The sequence below is a fragment of the Nomascus leucogenys genome, chromosome 25 (genome assembly GCF_006542625.1).
Source record: "Nomascus leucogenys isolate Asia chromosome 25, Asia_NLE_v1, whole genome shotgun sequence".
Lineage (NCBI taxonomy): Eukaryota > Metazoa > Chordata > Mammalia > Primates > Hylobatidae > Nomascus > Nomascus leucogenys.
Genome location: NC_044405.1, coordinates 19,283,815 through 19,299,140, shown reverse-complemented (window position 1 = coordinate 19,299,140; position 15,326 = coordinate 19,283,815). Strand labels below are relative to the sequence as shown.

The window sequence follows — 15,326 nt, the reverse complement described above, 5'->3', positions numbered from 1 at the left end:
CGGATCTGTGCTTGCTCCATAGCCCTCCAGGGAGCCTCTTGCCCTTAATCCTAACGTGAACACACCTAGTTGTAGGCTGCTCTGTAGCTTTCAAGGCCATTTCATGTACATCTGAAGCTGCATGACAGCTTTGTCATACAGGTGGGACAGACATCACCCCACTTTACAAATGAGGAAAGAGATTGAGGAGCCCTAGAGATGTGCTCAGAGTCACCTGTCTGGACAGCTGGTCATCAGGCCCTAGAGCCCATGTTTGTGCCACTATAAAACTAACACCATGCGCTGACACGTTGCTGGAGCAAATGGGCAAAAGTTACCTTAGGTAGGTCCCCTGCCCCTTCCCACTTGGTCCCTAAGATGCTCCCAATTCACCTTTTAACCAAAACCAGTTCCCAGGTCAGCTCTTCACCTACATTTTACCTTTTGGTCTTCTAGAGAAAATAGAGTTCCCCAGGCAACAGCCCGCTCAGGTGCCTGTTCCTTAGTCAACCTCCAAGAGCTTTTGGCCAACAAACCAGTTCCCTTCCCAGAACTACCTCTGGTTGGGCAGAGGCAGGACCATTGCAGCGAAGAAGTCCTACAGAGCAATGACATGGTCCAACGCTGCTCCCTACATGCTAGTGCTGGGACCAGCGTGCCCTCCACGTGGCACGACACTCCTGGTATTCATGCTTGGCTTCAACTCCGGCTTCCTCCTGGCAAAGCTTTTAATACATGATCACCTAATGTGACAACCAACGGAGACACCACGTGGCCCCTCAACCTTTCCAGGAACCAGGAGTGCTGAGGCCCCTCCAACCTTTCCAGGAACCGGGAGTGCCGAGGCCCCTCCAACCTTTCCAGGAACCGGGAGTGCCGAGGCTGCTGGTTGACCTGAAGACCATTCAACCACCTTTTAGGGGGGCCTAGGGCTACTCAGCTAGAGACCACATTCTTGAGCCTCTAGCAGCACCTGACCGTGGTGCTGAGTTCTAGCAAATGGGAAAGGAGAGGAAGTGAGGTGTGCCTTCCTGGACTGCCCTCTTGAGCAATCCTTAGTCCATCCCTCTGGCTAGATGCAGACAAGATGGCAAGCGATGCCAAGGGCACAGCCGCCCTGCCAGGCCTTCCTGCTGCCCCTGGGCTGTTAAACACGATGAAGAAATAGACCTCTCTTCAAAGCCACGGGATATTGAGCTCTGTCTCCACAGCTGAGTCTGCAACCTAACTATGACCACATTCCAGGTTCCCCCGGACTCACTGCTTGCCTCCTGCCTGCAGTGAGGCCTGCTCTGCACAAGGTGGCATCATACACAAAAATCACAGCTCCTACAGACATGTGACTGCCAATGGACAAACTGTCTTTGCGGAAGCCTCATGCTGCTGATGCTGTCCAGATTCTTCAGAGTGAAACTCAGCAACCTTCCTGTTGATCAAGCACATACGATCTTGGGGAATGATGAAGCGCTTCATATGTCGCCTTATGAGGTCACCAGAGAGAACCGAGAGAGCTATGTACAAGGATTTGTTTTGTTTTTTGACACAGTCTTATGCCATCACTCAGGCTGGAGTGCAGTGGCACGACCGTGGCTCACTGCAACCTCAACCTCCTGGGCTCAAGCCATCCTCCCACCTCAGCTGAAACTACAGGCAGTGAAACTACAGGCGGTGAAACTACAGGCAGTGCGACCACACCCAGCTAGTTTTCATATTTATCGTAGAGACAGACAGGGTCTTGCCATGATGCTCAGGCTGGCTTTAAACTCCTGGGCTCAAGCGATCACTGGCCTCGGCCTCCCAAAGTGCTGGGATTATAGGCGTGAGCCACCGCACCCAGCCTACAATGATTTTCTTCACAATATTTTTTTTTTAATCACGGTGAAAGTTTTACAGTATCTTGTATATGGGATGTTTTTGCATATTAGCTATTAAATAGTACAAGAGGCCGAGCACAGCCAGGGTGACAAGAGCGAGACTCCATCTGATAAATAAATAGTACAAGAGTATTTAAAACGCACACACAGAAAAAATACAGAAATGAAGTGCATCAAAACTTAACCTTTATTTTTGTGTAGAAGAACATCTCCATTAAGTGATTTTATTTCCTTTGTGTTTTTCTTTCCTTGCTGAATTTTCTGCATTAACAAGTATTACTTTTGTAACAAGAAGAAAAACTAAATATTTGAGAATAAAGTATTGCCTTGATTATGCTGGCTACTAACCGTGGTTAAATAGGTATTAATTACATGTTTTCTACTAGTGATTCCTTCCACTCTCTGGGCTATGTGAGGGTGCCTTCATCAGACTTGGAGAGAACTAGGTATAGTTTGGGAAAGTTAATTACTGCATTTGTTTTTAATGGCATTTAACTTTTATTTTTATTTTTAAGACAGGGTCTCACTCTGTCACCCAGACTGGAGTTCAGTGGCATGATCATGGTTCACTGCAGCCTTGACCTCCTGGACTCAAGAGATCCTCCTGCCTCAGCCTCCCGAATACCTGGGACCATGAGCATGTGCCACCATGCCTGGCTGATTTATTTTTTGTAGAGACAAGGTCTCACTATGTTGCTCAGGCTGGTCTTGAACTTCTGGATGCAAGCAATCCTCCTGCCTCAGCCTCCCAAAGCACTAGGATTACAGGTGTCAGCCACCACATCCAGCCTTAACTTATTAAAACTTCAAATAACAACCAAGAAAAGGGCATAAGATTTTATGTTCTTCAAAAATGGGGCATACTAGTTTTAAAAAGGCAAAGACATACTGCTTTAGGGTCAACTTTTTAAAAATGTGCTATGTAACAATTCAACTAGTGTCCAAGCCAGCTAGAGAATTTAAAGGACTTATTTATAGTCAGTTAAATCAGTGATGAAATAGGAATGGCCTTAAAACCAGAACGGGAGGAAACAACCTAATAGAATTCAGTGTTGGGTTTTATGGAACTCAGAATTACACATCACCCGAATTCTGAACACGTGGAGTTACGTGTGTTAGAAACTTCTTCCCGGAAATTCAGTGACCCTTCTGAATGTCTTTATAAGAAAATCAGCTTTTTGTGCTGCCCCCTCAACCCCACCCACAGAATTTCTTATGCTGTACAACACAGAACTTCTCCTGTTCTCACAAAGACTTCGTACAGAGAGATCTATTTCTGCTTGGTGTTAGCTAACATTTATCTGAAGCCATAGGAGAGTTGAAACGGTTGTTGGTTGGTTTTGTTTTCTAGGTTTATTTCTGCAAAATTTTCCTTGCACAGCTACAACCTTATATGTGGGAAGAGGAAGAGACACCATTTGCAGGGCTATTAGCTTCCCGTGCTCTCAGAAAAGAGTGAAGCAGAAAGAACCCAAAATAATCCACTATAACAGGTTGGCTTTTCTCATTTTATTCATGAACTATTTGAATTTAAACCACACAGGTCAAAATGACCAAAGAGTTTTTGTTTTTGTTTTTGAAGAGATTGTTCTTTTTAGGTTCAAGATACACAGGAAGAGCAATTTGTACTGATGTTGCTACTGGTTTAAAGAAAGGTCTCAGTTACCATCATCTTAATTGGTAAAATTTAACATTTCACACATAATAAGTTGCCAAAGGAACACTCAAACTGCAAAAACAAACCTCAGCTTCTTTCAAACAAAAAAGAAGAAACAATGTTTTGGCCCTGCTTCATCAAACCCTTAGACAAATACGTAAGTCTACAATTTATAATAGTGTCTAGTAATTCTTAGAATTCCATTAACATTACATATCAGACAATATAGTCTCTCTTTTATGGAAAAGTAAACAGTACCATTATTTGGCAACAGAAGTATATTACAATCAACAGCACATCCATCAAGGGGTGGGCCTGGTCCTACCCCTGGGCAGGGCTGTGAGGGGAGTAACATGCCACCAGCACTGTGGCCCGCTTGTCACTGGAAGCACAAGGAGGTCACGTTCTGATGGATTACATTCTTTTCCAAACAGGCAAAGGCTATCTGGGAGGGTTCGCTAGCACTCCTGGGAAGGGAGGGCCCCATGTTCTAGCTTTTCTTGTCCCCAGACTTTTTTGAAACAACCAGGGCCCAAGGGACAATTGACTGGCTGACTTGTTCCCACTCACAGCCCTCTTGCCACCCCAGCCAGATGGCATCGTTCTAAGGAAGGAGAGTCAGGGCCTGTTTGGGGTGGGTGGACCAGAGCTCATCTCCTCTGCTGGCAGGCCTTAGGTGACCTTCCAAGGCTGCGCCTGAACAAAGAAATCTCTCAACAGCTCCATGTTTGGGAATAAAGCCAGTTATGGACCACATGGACAGTGCCTCTAAGTGATTTGCAGGTTATTCATACAACTAAATAGATTCCAGGAAGCTTCCAGAAATCACAGCTTCCCATACTCCTGAAGTCAGGAGCTTTACCAGTTCGGGCCTCTCAAAAAAGGGGCTCCAGTTGCTGGTTGACAGCATTAGGATGCACGCAGCCTGTTCAAAGAAATGTTGAAAACCTAACACGTTCTGCAGATGTCTTTTCAGACCACAGGCCCTCAACCTTCCACCAGCGGTGTCACTCCCAAACACGATGCCTTGAGATCACCAGAAACCAGCTCTTTTTGTTACTGCAGTATTTCCAGGCTGCCAGGGGAGGCTGGACTCCTGGGGTTGCCCCCTCCTGAAATCATTTCTGAATGCCTCTCTCAGGGGTTTAGACATTGAGTTTCATGGAATCCTCCTTAGGTGGCCTAAGGGGCACTTCTGGTGGCCAAGTACAGAATGTCTGTGCCCCAGAAGCAGCCTGGACTCCTGATCCTTTTCTGGGAATGGAGAGAGGAGGAAGGCATCTTCCCCCTGGGGTCTGCATGCGACATGGGCATCCAGAAGCCTGTCCCAAAACAGCTTAACCCAGAAACCCTAAGCCATCCATCCACCCACCTGGCTGTGCAACAGTTGAAGACAGTGAAGATGCATCAGGAAATTTCATGGAAAACACAAACGCTAATTAGGGATAAACTGAATCAATCCAGATACAGAAGTAGAAAGGGTGACCTGGAAGTCAGAGAGTGGCCTCGCTAGTGGGATAGCTGCATCAGCCCCAGATCCCTAATGAATCCACTAGAACCCAAAGAAGCCTGCTTGGCACATGGATCTGATGAAAAACAGGCTCCCGATCCTTTCATCCTTCCTGGCACAAGTACCCTCTCAGATATGTGATCTGCAAAAATCCATTTTTAATGCAACACCAAGGTCTCATGCGAGGTCATAGCTACAGGATACTTTTCATTTGATCACACCACCACCCATTACACTGAAATTTATCATATTTCCTGCAGGAAAAAAAAAAATGACTCCTTTGATTTCTAACATATACAACTTGGATTTTTTTTTTAATACAAGAAATTTAGTTGAGTTGAACCCAAGTAATCTGATTAAGCATTTTCTACTCTTGGAATAGGTTTTAAATTTTTTTCTATAGTTTTATGCACTTAAATTAGATTCCTAAAATACTCTCATATACATACAGAAAAATAATCTTTCAATGACAAATCACATTTTACAATAACAAGTTAAATATTTTTGACTACAGAATCTGTGTTAGTTTATGCAACATTTAACAGCATAGCCTCTGACATACCGTATATACATTTAGTCATGGCCATTCCATAAACATACAGCAGAGATTTCATGATGAACATGAAATGAATACAACCTTTTCCCTTTATGTAGTGGGAGTTCGCATTTTTCTTAGCTGGAAACAGCACAGAATGTAGAAAACCGGAAACTGAGCTGATTATCATCCACAGGACATTTTTGTTGCAGTTTCTCATCTGTACACATGTATTTACACATAAGTTCACCACCTATATGTGTGAGGGTACAAAGCTGATGGAGCTAAGGCAATACAACATGGGGTGGGCAGGGGCCAACTCCCCTATCTATGCAGGGCCACCAAGGGATAAGAAGGGGCCATGGAGGGCACAGACTCCGGCTTGCGGGGCTACAGCAGATGAGATCTGAGGTTGATTTCACAGTTCAAAGATACTTGGGCTATTGGCCATGTATGCTTTAAATGCATGTCTAAAATTAAGTAGCATTAACATAGATCTTGCTAAAATATCTACTTTCTGTCACAGTGAATGTTTAGCAGATGCCATTTTAAGGATATTGATTTATAGAATGTACCTCAAATGTTCATTCATTAAAACTAATGCTGACACGCTATTAATGAAATGCCCCTGGAGAATCCTTGCAGAACTTCCTGCAGTCCGGAAGATTGCATGACGCATGAAAACAAAGCCATAATTTGTTATGTCATTCAAGGTGACTCAATCAAATTCAGGTGAGATGAGTTTGCAATTTCTGTCAACATTTTTACTTAGCAAATATAATCCCAGACAGAATCAGGAAACATAGTGAGGATTATTGCTCAATGTATATGGAGATGGGGACCTATTTGCAAAAAGCAAATGGAACTGCAAACATTTTGGAGCGTCCAGCCCAGGAAAAGTAAAAGCTTGTGAAAGAGAGCAACAACAGGAAGCCCAGCTTCATGGTCAGCTGCCTCCCGGGGCCATGGTCTTCTAGAACTTGAGGCTACTTACACAGAGGGATCTTTTCTCTCCTACCATCCCCATACATGGGATCCTAAGGGGAGAGTCTAGCTGGGAGGTCGCAGCCTCTCCGAAGCAGGTTCCTCCCATACACCTGCAGACCAGATCGTGTGGCCCAGCTGGGCAGGGAGGCACTGGCTCCGCAGACTCCCCTTCTCTCCAGGGAGTGAAGGCTGGAGGAGCAAGGGTCCAGCCACTGGGAAAGGAACACTGAGCACTTCTATGACCCTGCTTCTCTTTGAAGGCAGAAGGTTGGAAAAGGCTTGCTGTCCTCCCAGGAAAGGGGAGAAAAGCCCAAGGATGCCCAGGCCCCAGAGGAAGGGTTTTATTTCCAAGCAGTGAGCTCAATGGTAAAGGCTCACAGCTGCTTGAGGCCCTGTGGCCCACCCTGAACTGGGAGCCCAGAGCTCCTGCCACCACCGGCAACCCCCTCTCCAGCCTTGGGGTGCAGCTGTGAACTAGGGGCTCAGTTCCACATCCGCTAGCTAGTCCAGGCCATTTGTGCTTTTAGGAAATAAATGCAGACGTTTAGAAAAGTATATCCGCCCAGCTTGCCACAGCCTGCCGGGAGACCATTCAAAGTAAGAAGACCTAAGACAGAGCCCATTGGCTTCGGGAACCAGCGAGAACAGTGTGGTCAGGGCCCGCCTCCTGGGTGTGCCACCTGGCAGCCACAAGGGGCCATGCACTCAGAAGGGACCTGAGCTTGGCTTAATGCTCTCCTGTCACTGTCTAGAAGTGCTTCATCACCTGTAACAAGTGGCCTCGCATTTTCATTTTGCACCCTGTCCACAAACCATGCGACTAGTCCTGACCAAGGTGACAGGACTGTGGAGCAACGTGTTTCCCGTTTCCCTCTCCAAGCCACAGAGCCAAGCATCCCCTCAGGTGTGGGTAGGCACACACGCATGCGCACACACGCACGCACACACACACGCACACATGCACGCACACGCAAACATACACGCACACACATATGCACATACACGCAGACACATACATGCACAAACATGCACGCACACAAACGCACACATACGCACACATATGCATGTAGACACAAACACGCACGCGCACACACATACACGCATGCACGCAAACCCACACGCACACACACGTGCACACACACAAACACATACACGCACACACACACGCACAAACACGCGTGCACACACCACGCACTGAGCTGCTGCGTCCCACCAACGAAAATTCCCTTCCACCTAAAATTCCAGAAGTCAAAGTCTGCAAGTAGAGACTCTGTAATCCAATCACAGAAGAGCACACTGTAACTCCTAGAACGCTTGCTGGGGAGCAGGGCCTCCTCCAGGTCACCTGCCCTGCAGTCCACCCAGCCGACAGACACTAAAGCTGATGCAGAAAGGGTGGAAAGGCTGAGGACCTCCGTGCAGCCCCAGCTTCAGCGGCAGGGAAATCTCACTGGAGACCCCTGGCACGCTAGGCTCGAACCCTAGGCTCGCCGCGAGCTTCCTTCCCACCCATTCTTCGGTCTCTGCCAGGCCCACATTCCTAGCTCTGAGTCCGTGTTCCTGTCTTCCCCTGCACCCCACAGCATCAGCAACTCCTGCGATCTACACAAGAGCAATGCCTAGCAGCTGCGGTAGGTGGAGCCGGCACCTTGAAATCCGCCAGTGAAAACAGCGAGTTTCCTCCTCCTACAGGGAGAACCTCCACCCTCGCCGGTGACAGTGCACAGAACGGCAGCGGCTGCTGCTCACCCAGCGCTGCAAAGCCACCACACCCTTTCTTTGGTTCATGTCTGCCTGAGGCCCCCATTCTGTTTAGATACAGGAACGGCAGGAAATAAGAGATTTGAGTTAAAAAAGAGAAATGCAAAGGCGAAGAGAAGCGGAGTCGCACAGGAATGTTATTCTTTCAAAAGATAAAAGTATAAAACCAGAGCTTCTGGAAGAAAATACGCATTCTTACCACTGCCTAAAAAGAAACCTTAGTTTCTGGTTAATCCTTAGGAAATATCAGAGAAACGCTGATTTTTTTTTCAAGGCTGACCAAATAAGTCCACTTCTGAACACAGCTTTATTTGGTGGGCTTTGAATACTAAAATATTCATACTAGGCAGATGATAGTAACAATATAGGCTGGTATAGAAAATAGAACAGAATCCTATTAAAACACAACTCACAAAACACCCCTGACATCCAGTAAGGGGAAACTGACCCTGAAATCTGACAAGCACACATAGTGTCAGAAAAATTATTACGTGGGTGTAATCTGGTTCCCCCAGGGCCAGGGTAAAGAGGGTTCCTTTGAATGGAGGAACTGATTGAGGCTGCATGAACTAAAGAAGTTATTGGGAGGTGGATATGAACTCTTTTTTATAAGCGTTGGGTCTTATTTTAATGACTTAGTTTGCCATTAAAAGCAATGGCAAAAACCGCAATCACTTTTGCACCAACCTAATCCAATTAGGCTTGCTTGAATACACCAAGGCAGGCCCATCCGAGCTGCCGCCCAGCTTCTAGGAGGGTGGCCTGGACCAGGATGGGGACTCCCTAAATGAACAGTGCATTAAATACTAAGATGTTTCTGAGAGATCACAACCCAGAGATGGACTGTCTAGTGTGTTGGTGTCTGGGTTTTAATGCTCCCAAGACAGACAGCTGTTAGATGTCTTCTGTCTTTCACGTGGACTGTCTCCATGCCTATCAGGAATCGATTTTTTTTTCTGGCTCCTACAGATATAAGGTTATGTATCTTAGTTGATCCTGATGACGTGCAGACATATCCTGGATCTGATACAGTGCAGGGTGAGGAAACAAGAATTCTAGAACTTTCCTTTCCTCTAGCTCAAATAAACAACTGCATTCCAAGTACAAAGAAGCAGGATCCAGAGGAAGCTGTGGGGCACCATTAAGTTGACCAGCCAATTACTTCCTCTGTGTCAGGTCTAACCAGAAGAGGTCTGCATTAGCTCTTTTTTTGTTTGTTTTGAGAAGGACTCTCACTCTGTTACCCAGGCTGGAGTGCAGTGGCGTGATCTCGGCTCACTGCAACCTCCACCTCCCAGATTCGAGTGATTCTCCTGCCTCAGCCTCCTGAGTAGCTGGGATTACAGGTGCCTGCCACCCCCCCTGGCTAATTTTTGTATTTTTGGTAGAGACAAGGTTTCGCCATCTTGGCCAGGCTGGTCTCGAACTCCTGACCTCAGGTGATCCGCCTGCCTCGGCCCCCAAAAGTGTTGGGATTACAGGTGTGAGCCACCGCACCTGGCTGGTTTGCATTATTTCTCTGAAGAACCCCTCACAAAGCAACATTAATTGATCGTAACCATTCAAAATAGAATAAAAATATCCAAGGGCTCGAGGGAAACATTCACTCTAGAAGGCAGGCCCTGGGCTACTGCACATGAAGTACAAGCCACTGCAACAAGGAGAGCAGGGACTGAGCCACGTCTTCATGAGAAACCGGGCTGGCAGGCACATGGCAGTGGCAGGGGATGCAAACGGGCCTAAGACTGCTTCTCCTGGAATGGGCTGACCTGTGGGTCCCCCAGGAGGAAGTTGCAGGGAATGCATCCCTTGGCCCCCAGGATAGCTCTCATCAGGCTCCTCTTAAGCCTGTAAGGTCACTGGGCAGAAGAGCTGGAGGGAGCTGCCCCGTGAATGGCAGCTGTGGTTTCTTTGCACCCTCAGTCTTTCTGCTGCTTTACAATATCACCTCGTGAGTGCAGCCTGATGGACAAGGAAAGCCCACCTTCCTCTAGAAGGCGCCCAGGCAGGTAGGCAATTACACTGTAGTTAGGGGAAAAAAGAAAGAAAGAAAATGCCCCCATTTAATCAAGCATTGAACGTCCCTAAAAGGAACTGAGTGTCTACGTGCAGGAGGCTGCTAGATCAATGTCATGGGAATTCCTAAGCCCCCCTCACTACTGCAGGTTAGGGCTGTTCTAGAGAAGTACCTGCCACTTATACTTAACACAAGCCTGTTTCTGTCCCTGAGATCTGCCCCAGAACCTAGGCTGGCCTAACAATCCTCATCTGAGCTCAGCCTTCCCAGAAATGGATTCATCTTCTGTGTCATTTGAAGAAATGAACTGAAAACATAGAGAAACATAAGGATTTGGTCTCACTGGTCCACTCCAGGCAAAAGGAGGAGAATGAACATTCTAATGATATACTAAGCAGCCCCTGGGCCATCCCCGGAAGTAAGGGGAAGTCTCTAGCAGGAATTTCAGCACCCCACGGTGCGAAGAGAAGGAGGTGTTAGTTTTCCCTAATGCCTCTTATGGTGCCTCAGACTGTACTGTCTGAGGGCTTCATCATGCCACTGGTTTTCGGGGCTACCGGTTATGCTTCTGCCTGGTGTGAGATAAAGCTCTTTTATCTAAAAGCAAAACAAAGCCATCCAGGTGCCTTTGTTTTCATCTCACTTTCTGGCATGGGATGCTCTAAACTTGTAAACAAGCGTATCTGGACCAAGCAGACCCATTGCTAATTGTGCACTCACCTCAAGCCCGAAATGACTCTGTTATATCCAAAGCACACCAGGTATTCATGTAAAAGTGCTAGTGTCTGCTATAAAGCACATCACTGACCGTGAAAAGGAAGGGAGAATTTAGAAATCAAATCAAATCAAATCACACTTTCTGTTTCCAATGGAAATGCTTAAAGTTGTTACACATACAAAACATATTTTCTTCTTATCAATCAAAAAGGCCCAATCAATTAGAAAAAAACGACTTGGAGTAGAGATAGAGAAGTCATTTTCTGCTTATACAAGGTACTGGCCTACTCTAAAATATACTCCAAGAGCTTCACCTTTTCAATAAAGCCAGAAGTGCCTTGTCCATTTCTCCCTTCATCTTCAGCCCCATCAGATTCTAGAACATCCTCGTTCTTTGTGGTCAGTGGCTTTACACTTGTCCTAGCCAGTTCCTGGAGAGACAGCCGGCCTGCTCAGCCTTGGAAGGCAGACCTGCAAGTGTCCTTCCCTGCTGGTGCTAGCACCTAATCCCTCTGCCACCCCGGAATACTCCCCTGGAGGACACCTGGGCTTTGGTACCAGGTCACCGAGATAAGACTTAATGTGGGTGGTCAATTTACTCACATTCTGATGGGATTTTTTTTTCCCAGTTAAATTCAGGGCTACCCTACCAGATGAAATCAGTTAGTTTCATATACTTAGGTCATACTTTAGGTTGTTAAAAAAAAAAAAAAGCAAAGAAAAACATGCCTCCTCTTACATGAATGTTCTTTGGGAGCAGAGCTCTTTCCTCTGCTATCAGAGGACAGGGACATATTATCCAAACAAACAAGGAAGTCTGGCTCTAGTTTCTCAAGCATCCCTGGTGACCTGCACCTAGAAAGTCCCTCTTTCCAGATTAGTTCAGACCTGAATCCGAATGAGCCACATCTTCAGGCTCTCATGGTCACAGCAAACCTGGTTCCAGGAGATGATGCTGTCCATCCACCTGCCAGGATGATGCCAGCAGCCAGACAGCCTTGCCCCAGAGGGACCAGGATGCGGACTCTCCCTTCTAGAGAACTGCTCTATGAAGAAGGCTCAGCCCAAGAGGTCCCAGGGTAGTTCAGTTCTCGGGGATGACTGAGGGTTATAGCATAACCCTATGACCAGGACAGCCCCTTCTTAGGCGAAAGGAGATCAGAGTGTGCAGGAGGAGCTAGCAGTGTGTATCAGAACAGAGGAATGCTTGCAGGGGTGTCTAAAAGGCTGGGATCAGGATGTCAGGATGCAGTGGCCTAGAGAACTCCTATATTTAGAAAACAAAGAGCTAGGAGACAGACTCTTTGTTGGCAAGGAGCATTTAATTTCTATGAAATATAGCCCAGATAGTCAAGAAGGTAGAGGTGAAGGAACAGAGAGGCCCGAGGGTTTGAGACTCCATGCATCACCCATGTTCCTCAATCACCGTGACACAACTCATGAATCACAGCTGGGTCCGAGGGCCAGCCTGACTCCTCCATACAGACGATCCGTTACATTACAAATTACACCAGTAAATACAAGGACACTAATCCAGAACTTGCTACACAGCAGGAGCATCTCAAGGATGCTCAACAGAGTCACTTGAGGAAAAAGAGTCACATATTGCTTTCTCATGCTACATTAATTCCAATAATAGGACACTATGAGTGGGTGACCTGGGACCTAAAACGATTGTTTGTCATTGTGCATACCATACGCTACCTACATGAACAATGATGTCCAACATTGACACGCAAATAAAGTCAATGAAGAAAAGACAGGACAGAAAACAAAAAGAGATTGGAATGGTGACCCACACTACCCCATTTACACATTGAATACTTTCTTTTCTACCATGGTAGCATGTCTTTCATAAATACACTGAACAAATGGTATTGGTTATAGAAATAGGAAAGCATGAGTTGCATGTCTATTTATAGATTTAATTTAAAAGTTTCTTAACAACATCAAAAAATATAAACTTAAAGTATTTTAACCATGTTTTCTGCTGGGAAATGGTAAACAAATGCATGCCTGAAGTTAAACTTGGTCTCTAACATGTTCAGTTGAAAGTTTCTAACTACAGGGTATATTTGCTTGTTTCAAAAAATACTTATGTCTGTTGTTCTTGATACAAAATTCTACACTATCTTCAATAAATAAATAATAAAGTATTTCTTAAAAGTATGAAATGTAAACTTTGTTGTCCTTTCCAACACACACTTTAAAAAAAATTGCTTGAAGTATGACCGGGCTCTCATGGGAAATTATAACACTACACATTCAGTTCCCAGCAAAGGGGGTACTGTGCCACAAAGCTGATGCTATCATTTAGAAAGCACTTTTATAACCCTAATTAAAGTCTAAGGACCTACAATCAAAGAGAACACCATCTAGTACAGGAAAGCTAGACTCCAGTACCAACAGAACATGCAAAGGACATTTCATGACCACAACAAACTGGGATTATGAGAATATTAACATGCGAACAAAACACGGCCCCCACTTTTCATTAGCAAATCAAGTTACTATCTAACTAACCAGACGATCTCCTGGCATTTAAGGGAAAAAAAAATTAAAGAACTCAAACCAAACAGCTTGGCACATAGTCATACAGTCCTGACTCTTGCAACAAGCACATTACGTGAGGTTGGGGTGGTGGAGGGTGGAAAAGTGTCTTAGGTCTTTGCCGCAGGATGTGCGGGGCTTGCATCCTCCTAGGGTCTTTCACCCACCACAGAATGGACTGCCTTCATTTTCTTTCCCAACCTCCAGCTTGATAGTTTTCCTTTTCACGCCTTGGGGATCTAGGACGTGGCTTTTTGGGGAACGTACCAAAGAGAGCTGTTGAAATGTCCTACGACAATCAGGATTCAGCACATTCAAGCACAGAACAGGTCACCAGCAACTACTGCTGCCATGAAGTATCACAGGGCCTCTGAGCCAAAAGAGATTTTTCCAACATGGCTGCCGACCGAGACCCAATGACCCAACATTGTAAAGTTGCCTTTCCAGTGACCTGCAGTGATCTGACCCAGCAGAGGGGTGACTTTCTAGATAATGACTTTCTGTGACCATATTCCAAGCATGCTGGGAATCAGAACTGAATCCAAGCAACAATACGCCGGTGTGTTTTCATTGACATATAATACAAGGCCTACAGGGGGAAGGAACGGCTATAACGGCACACATGCTGGAACCTTCCATAGACCACCTCTTCAAAGAGCTAAGCCAGGGCCTGATCAGACCGTCTCACTGAGTGATCAGCTCCAGGCAGCATTTCCCTGCAGGAGAGATGGGATTCTGAAGCAATGACAGGACCATCATAATTGTTTCTAAACGCACACCAAGGACTGGGCATTGTAGGCCAAGAAGTCTCCTTGGGGACTGGTGGATGTAAGAAATAGGAGGGTTACATGAGTTCTCCAAAAATATAGACATTGCATTTATAGATCTATTTTATAGTAACCAGACCCATCCCTCAAGCCCGGGAAGGGGCTAGACTCCCAGCTGCACCCTGTTGAGGGCTATGGGATTTCAGCGACCCTAGAAGCCATAATGAGACCTGTAGTGAGGACAAGGGAAAACACAGCTTTGTTTCATGAAACAGGAAACTGTTTCGGGGCAGGGAGGATTGTCGAGAATGATTCCTAGGAGCTTTGAGGGGCCTGTCTTTGCCGTCCCATATCCCTGTGACTGAATACCAAACGGTGGTTTCTTAGAAAAGAAATACAATTTCCAGACAGCATGTGTGGCCATGGGCTGGGACCCTGCTGAGCACACCCTGAGCCCGCTGCCTATGGCTCATCAAACAACTGCAGGTCCAAGCGGACCACAATCTCTCCCGTGGGGACTTCGTGCAGCAGAAGACACTTCGTAACTGGACCTTTGGAGCCCTGGTCTTTCTTGATGTCCGCCACACGGATCTCCGTCCGACCCAAAAAATCTGAAAAGAGAACAAACAGACCCTGCTAAGAGGGACCATTCCCTCTCTTCGAGGCAAACGTCTGGCATATTGGGGACCCCCGATGAACTGTTATGCTCCCCCTTCTTCTCTGGACTCTGATGTAAACCAACACTGGGATTTCCAACTCACTCCCCAGCAGAGTTGCCAATGTGTCATGGTATTTCATTATTTAAATAAAGAAAACCCAACCCCAATATTTATCTCTCAGAATTAGAGGGTGGTCGGGCACAGTGGCTCACGTCTGTAATCCCAGCACTTTGGGAGGCCGAGGCAGGAGGATCACTTGAGTCCAGGAGTTTGACACCAGCCTGGGCAATAGAGTGAGACCCTGTCTCTACAA

At 46.3% G+C, this 15,326-nt stretch overlaps 1 protein-coding gene and 1 long non-coding RNA gene across 6 annotated transcripts in view; one reads left to right on the top strand and one right to left on the bottom strand.

Moving 5' to 3' along the window:
• Positions 1-2,580: 2,580 nt before the first annotated feature.
• On the top strand, positions 2,581-4,955 carry LOC115833131. The gene is made up of 2 exons (XR_004028572.1): positions 2,581-3,346; positions 3,436-4,955. It is a non-coding gene; the product is annotated as an uncharacterized LOC115833131 (long non-coding RNA).
• The window catches only part of ITSN1 (intersectin 1), a 255,616-nt gene continuing 243,637 nt past the window's right edge, over positions 3,348-15,326 (bottom strand). For 3 of the 5 annotated variants that reach the window (XM_030806022.1, XM_030806023.1, XM_030806020.1), the window contains one exon: positions 14,460-14,965. In XM_030806022.1, the coding sequence (XP_030661882.1) occupies positions 14,817-14,965 (149 nt within the window). In that variant the 3' untranslated portion in view covers positions 14,460-14,816. Of the gene's footprint in view, positions 14,966-15,326 lie in introns of all 5 variants that reach the window. The other 2 variants (XM_030806019.1, XM_030806021.1) reach the window with 1 other exon arrangement.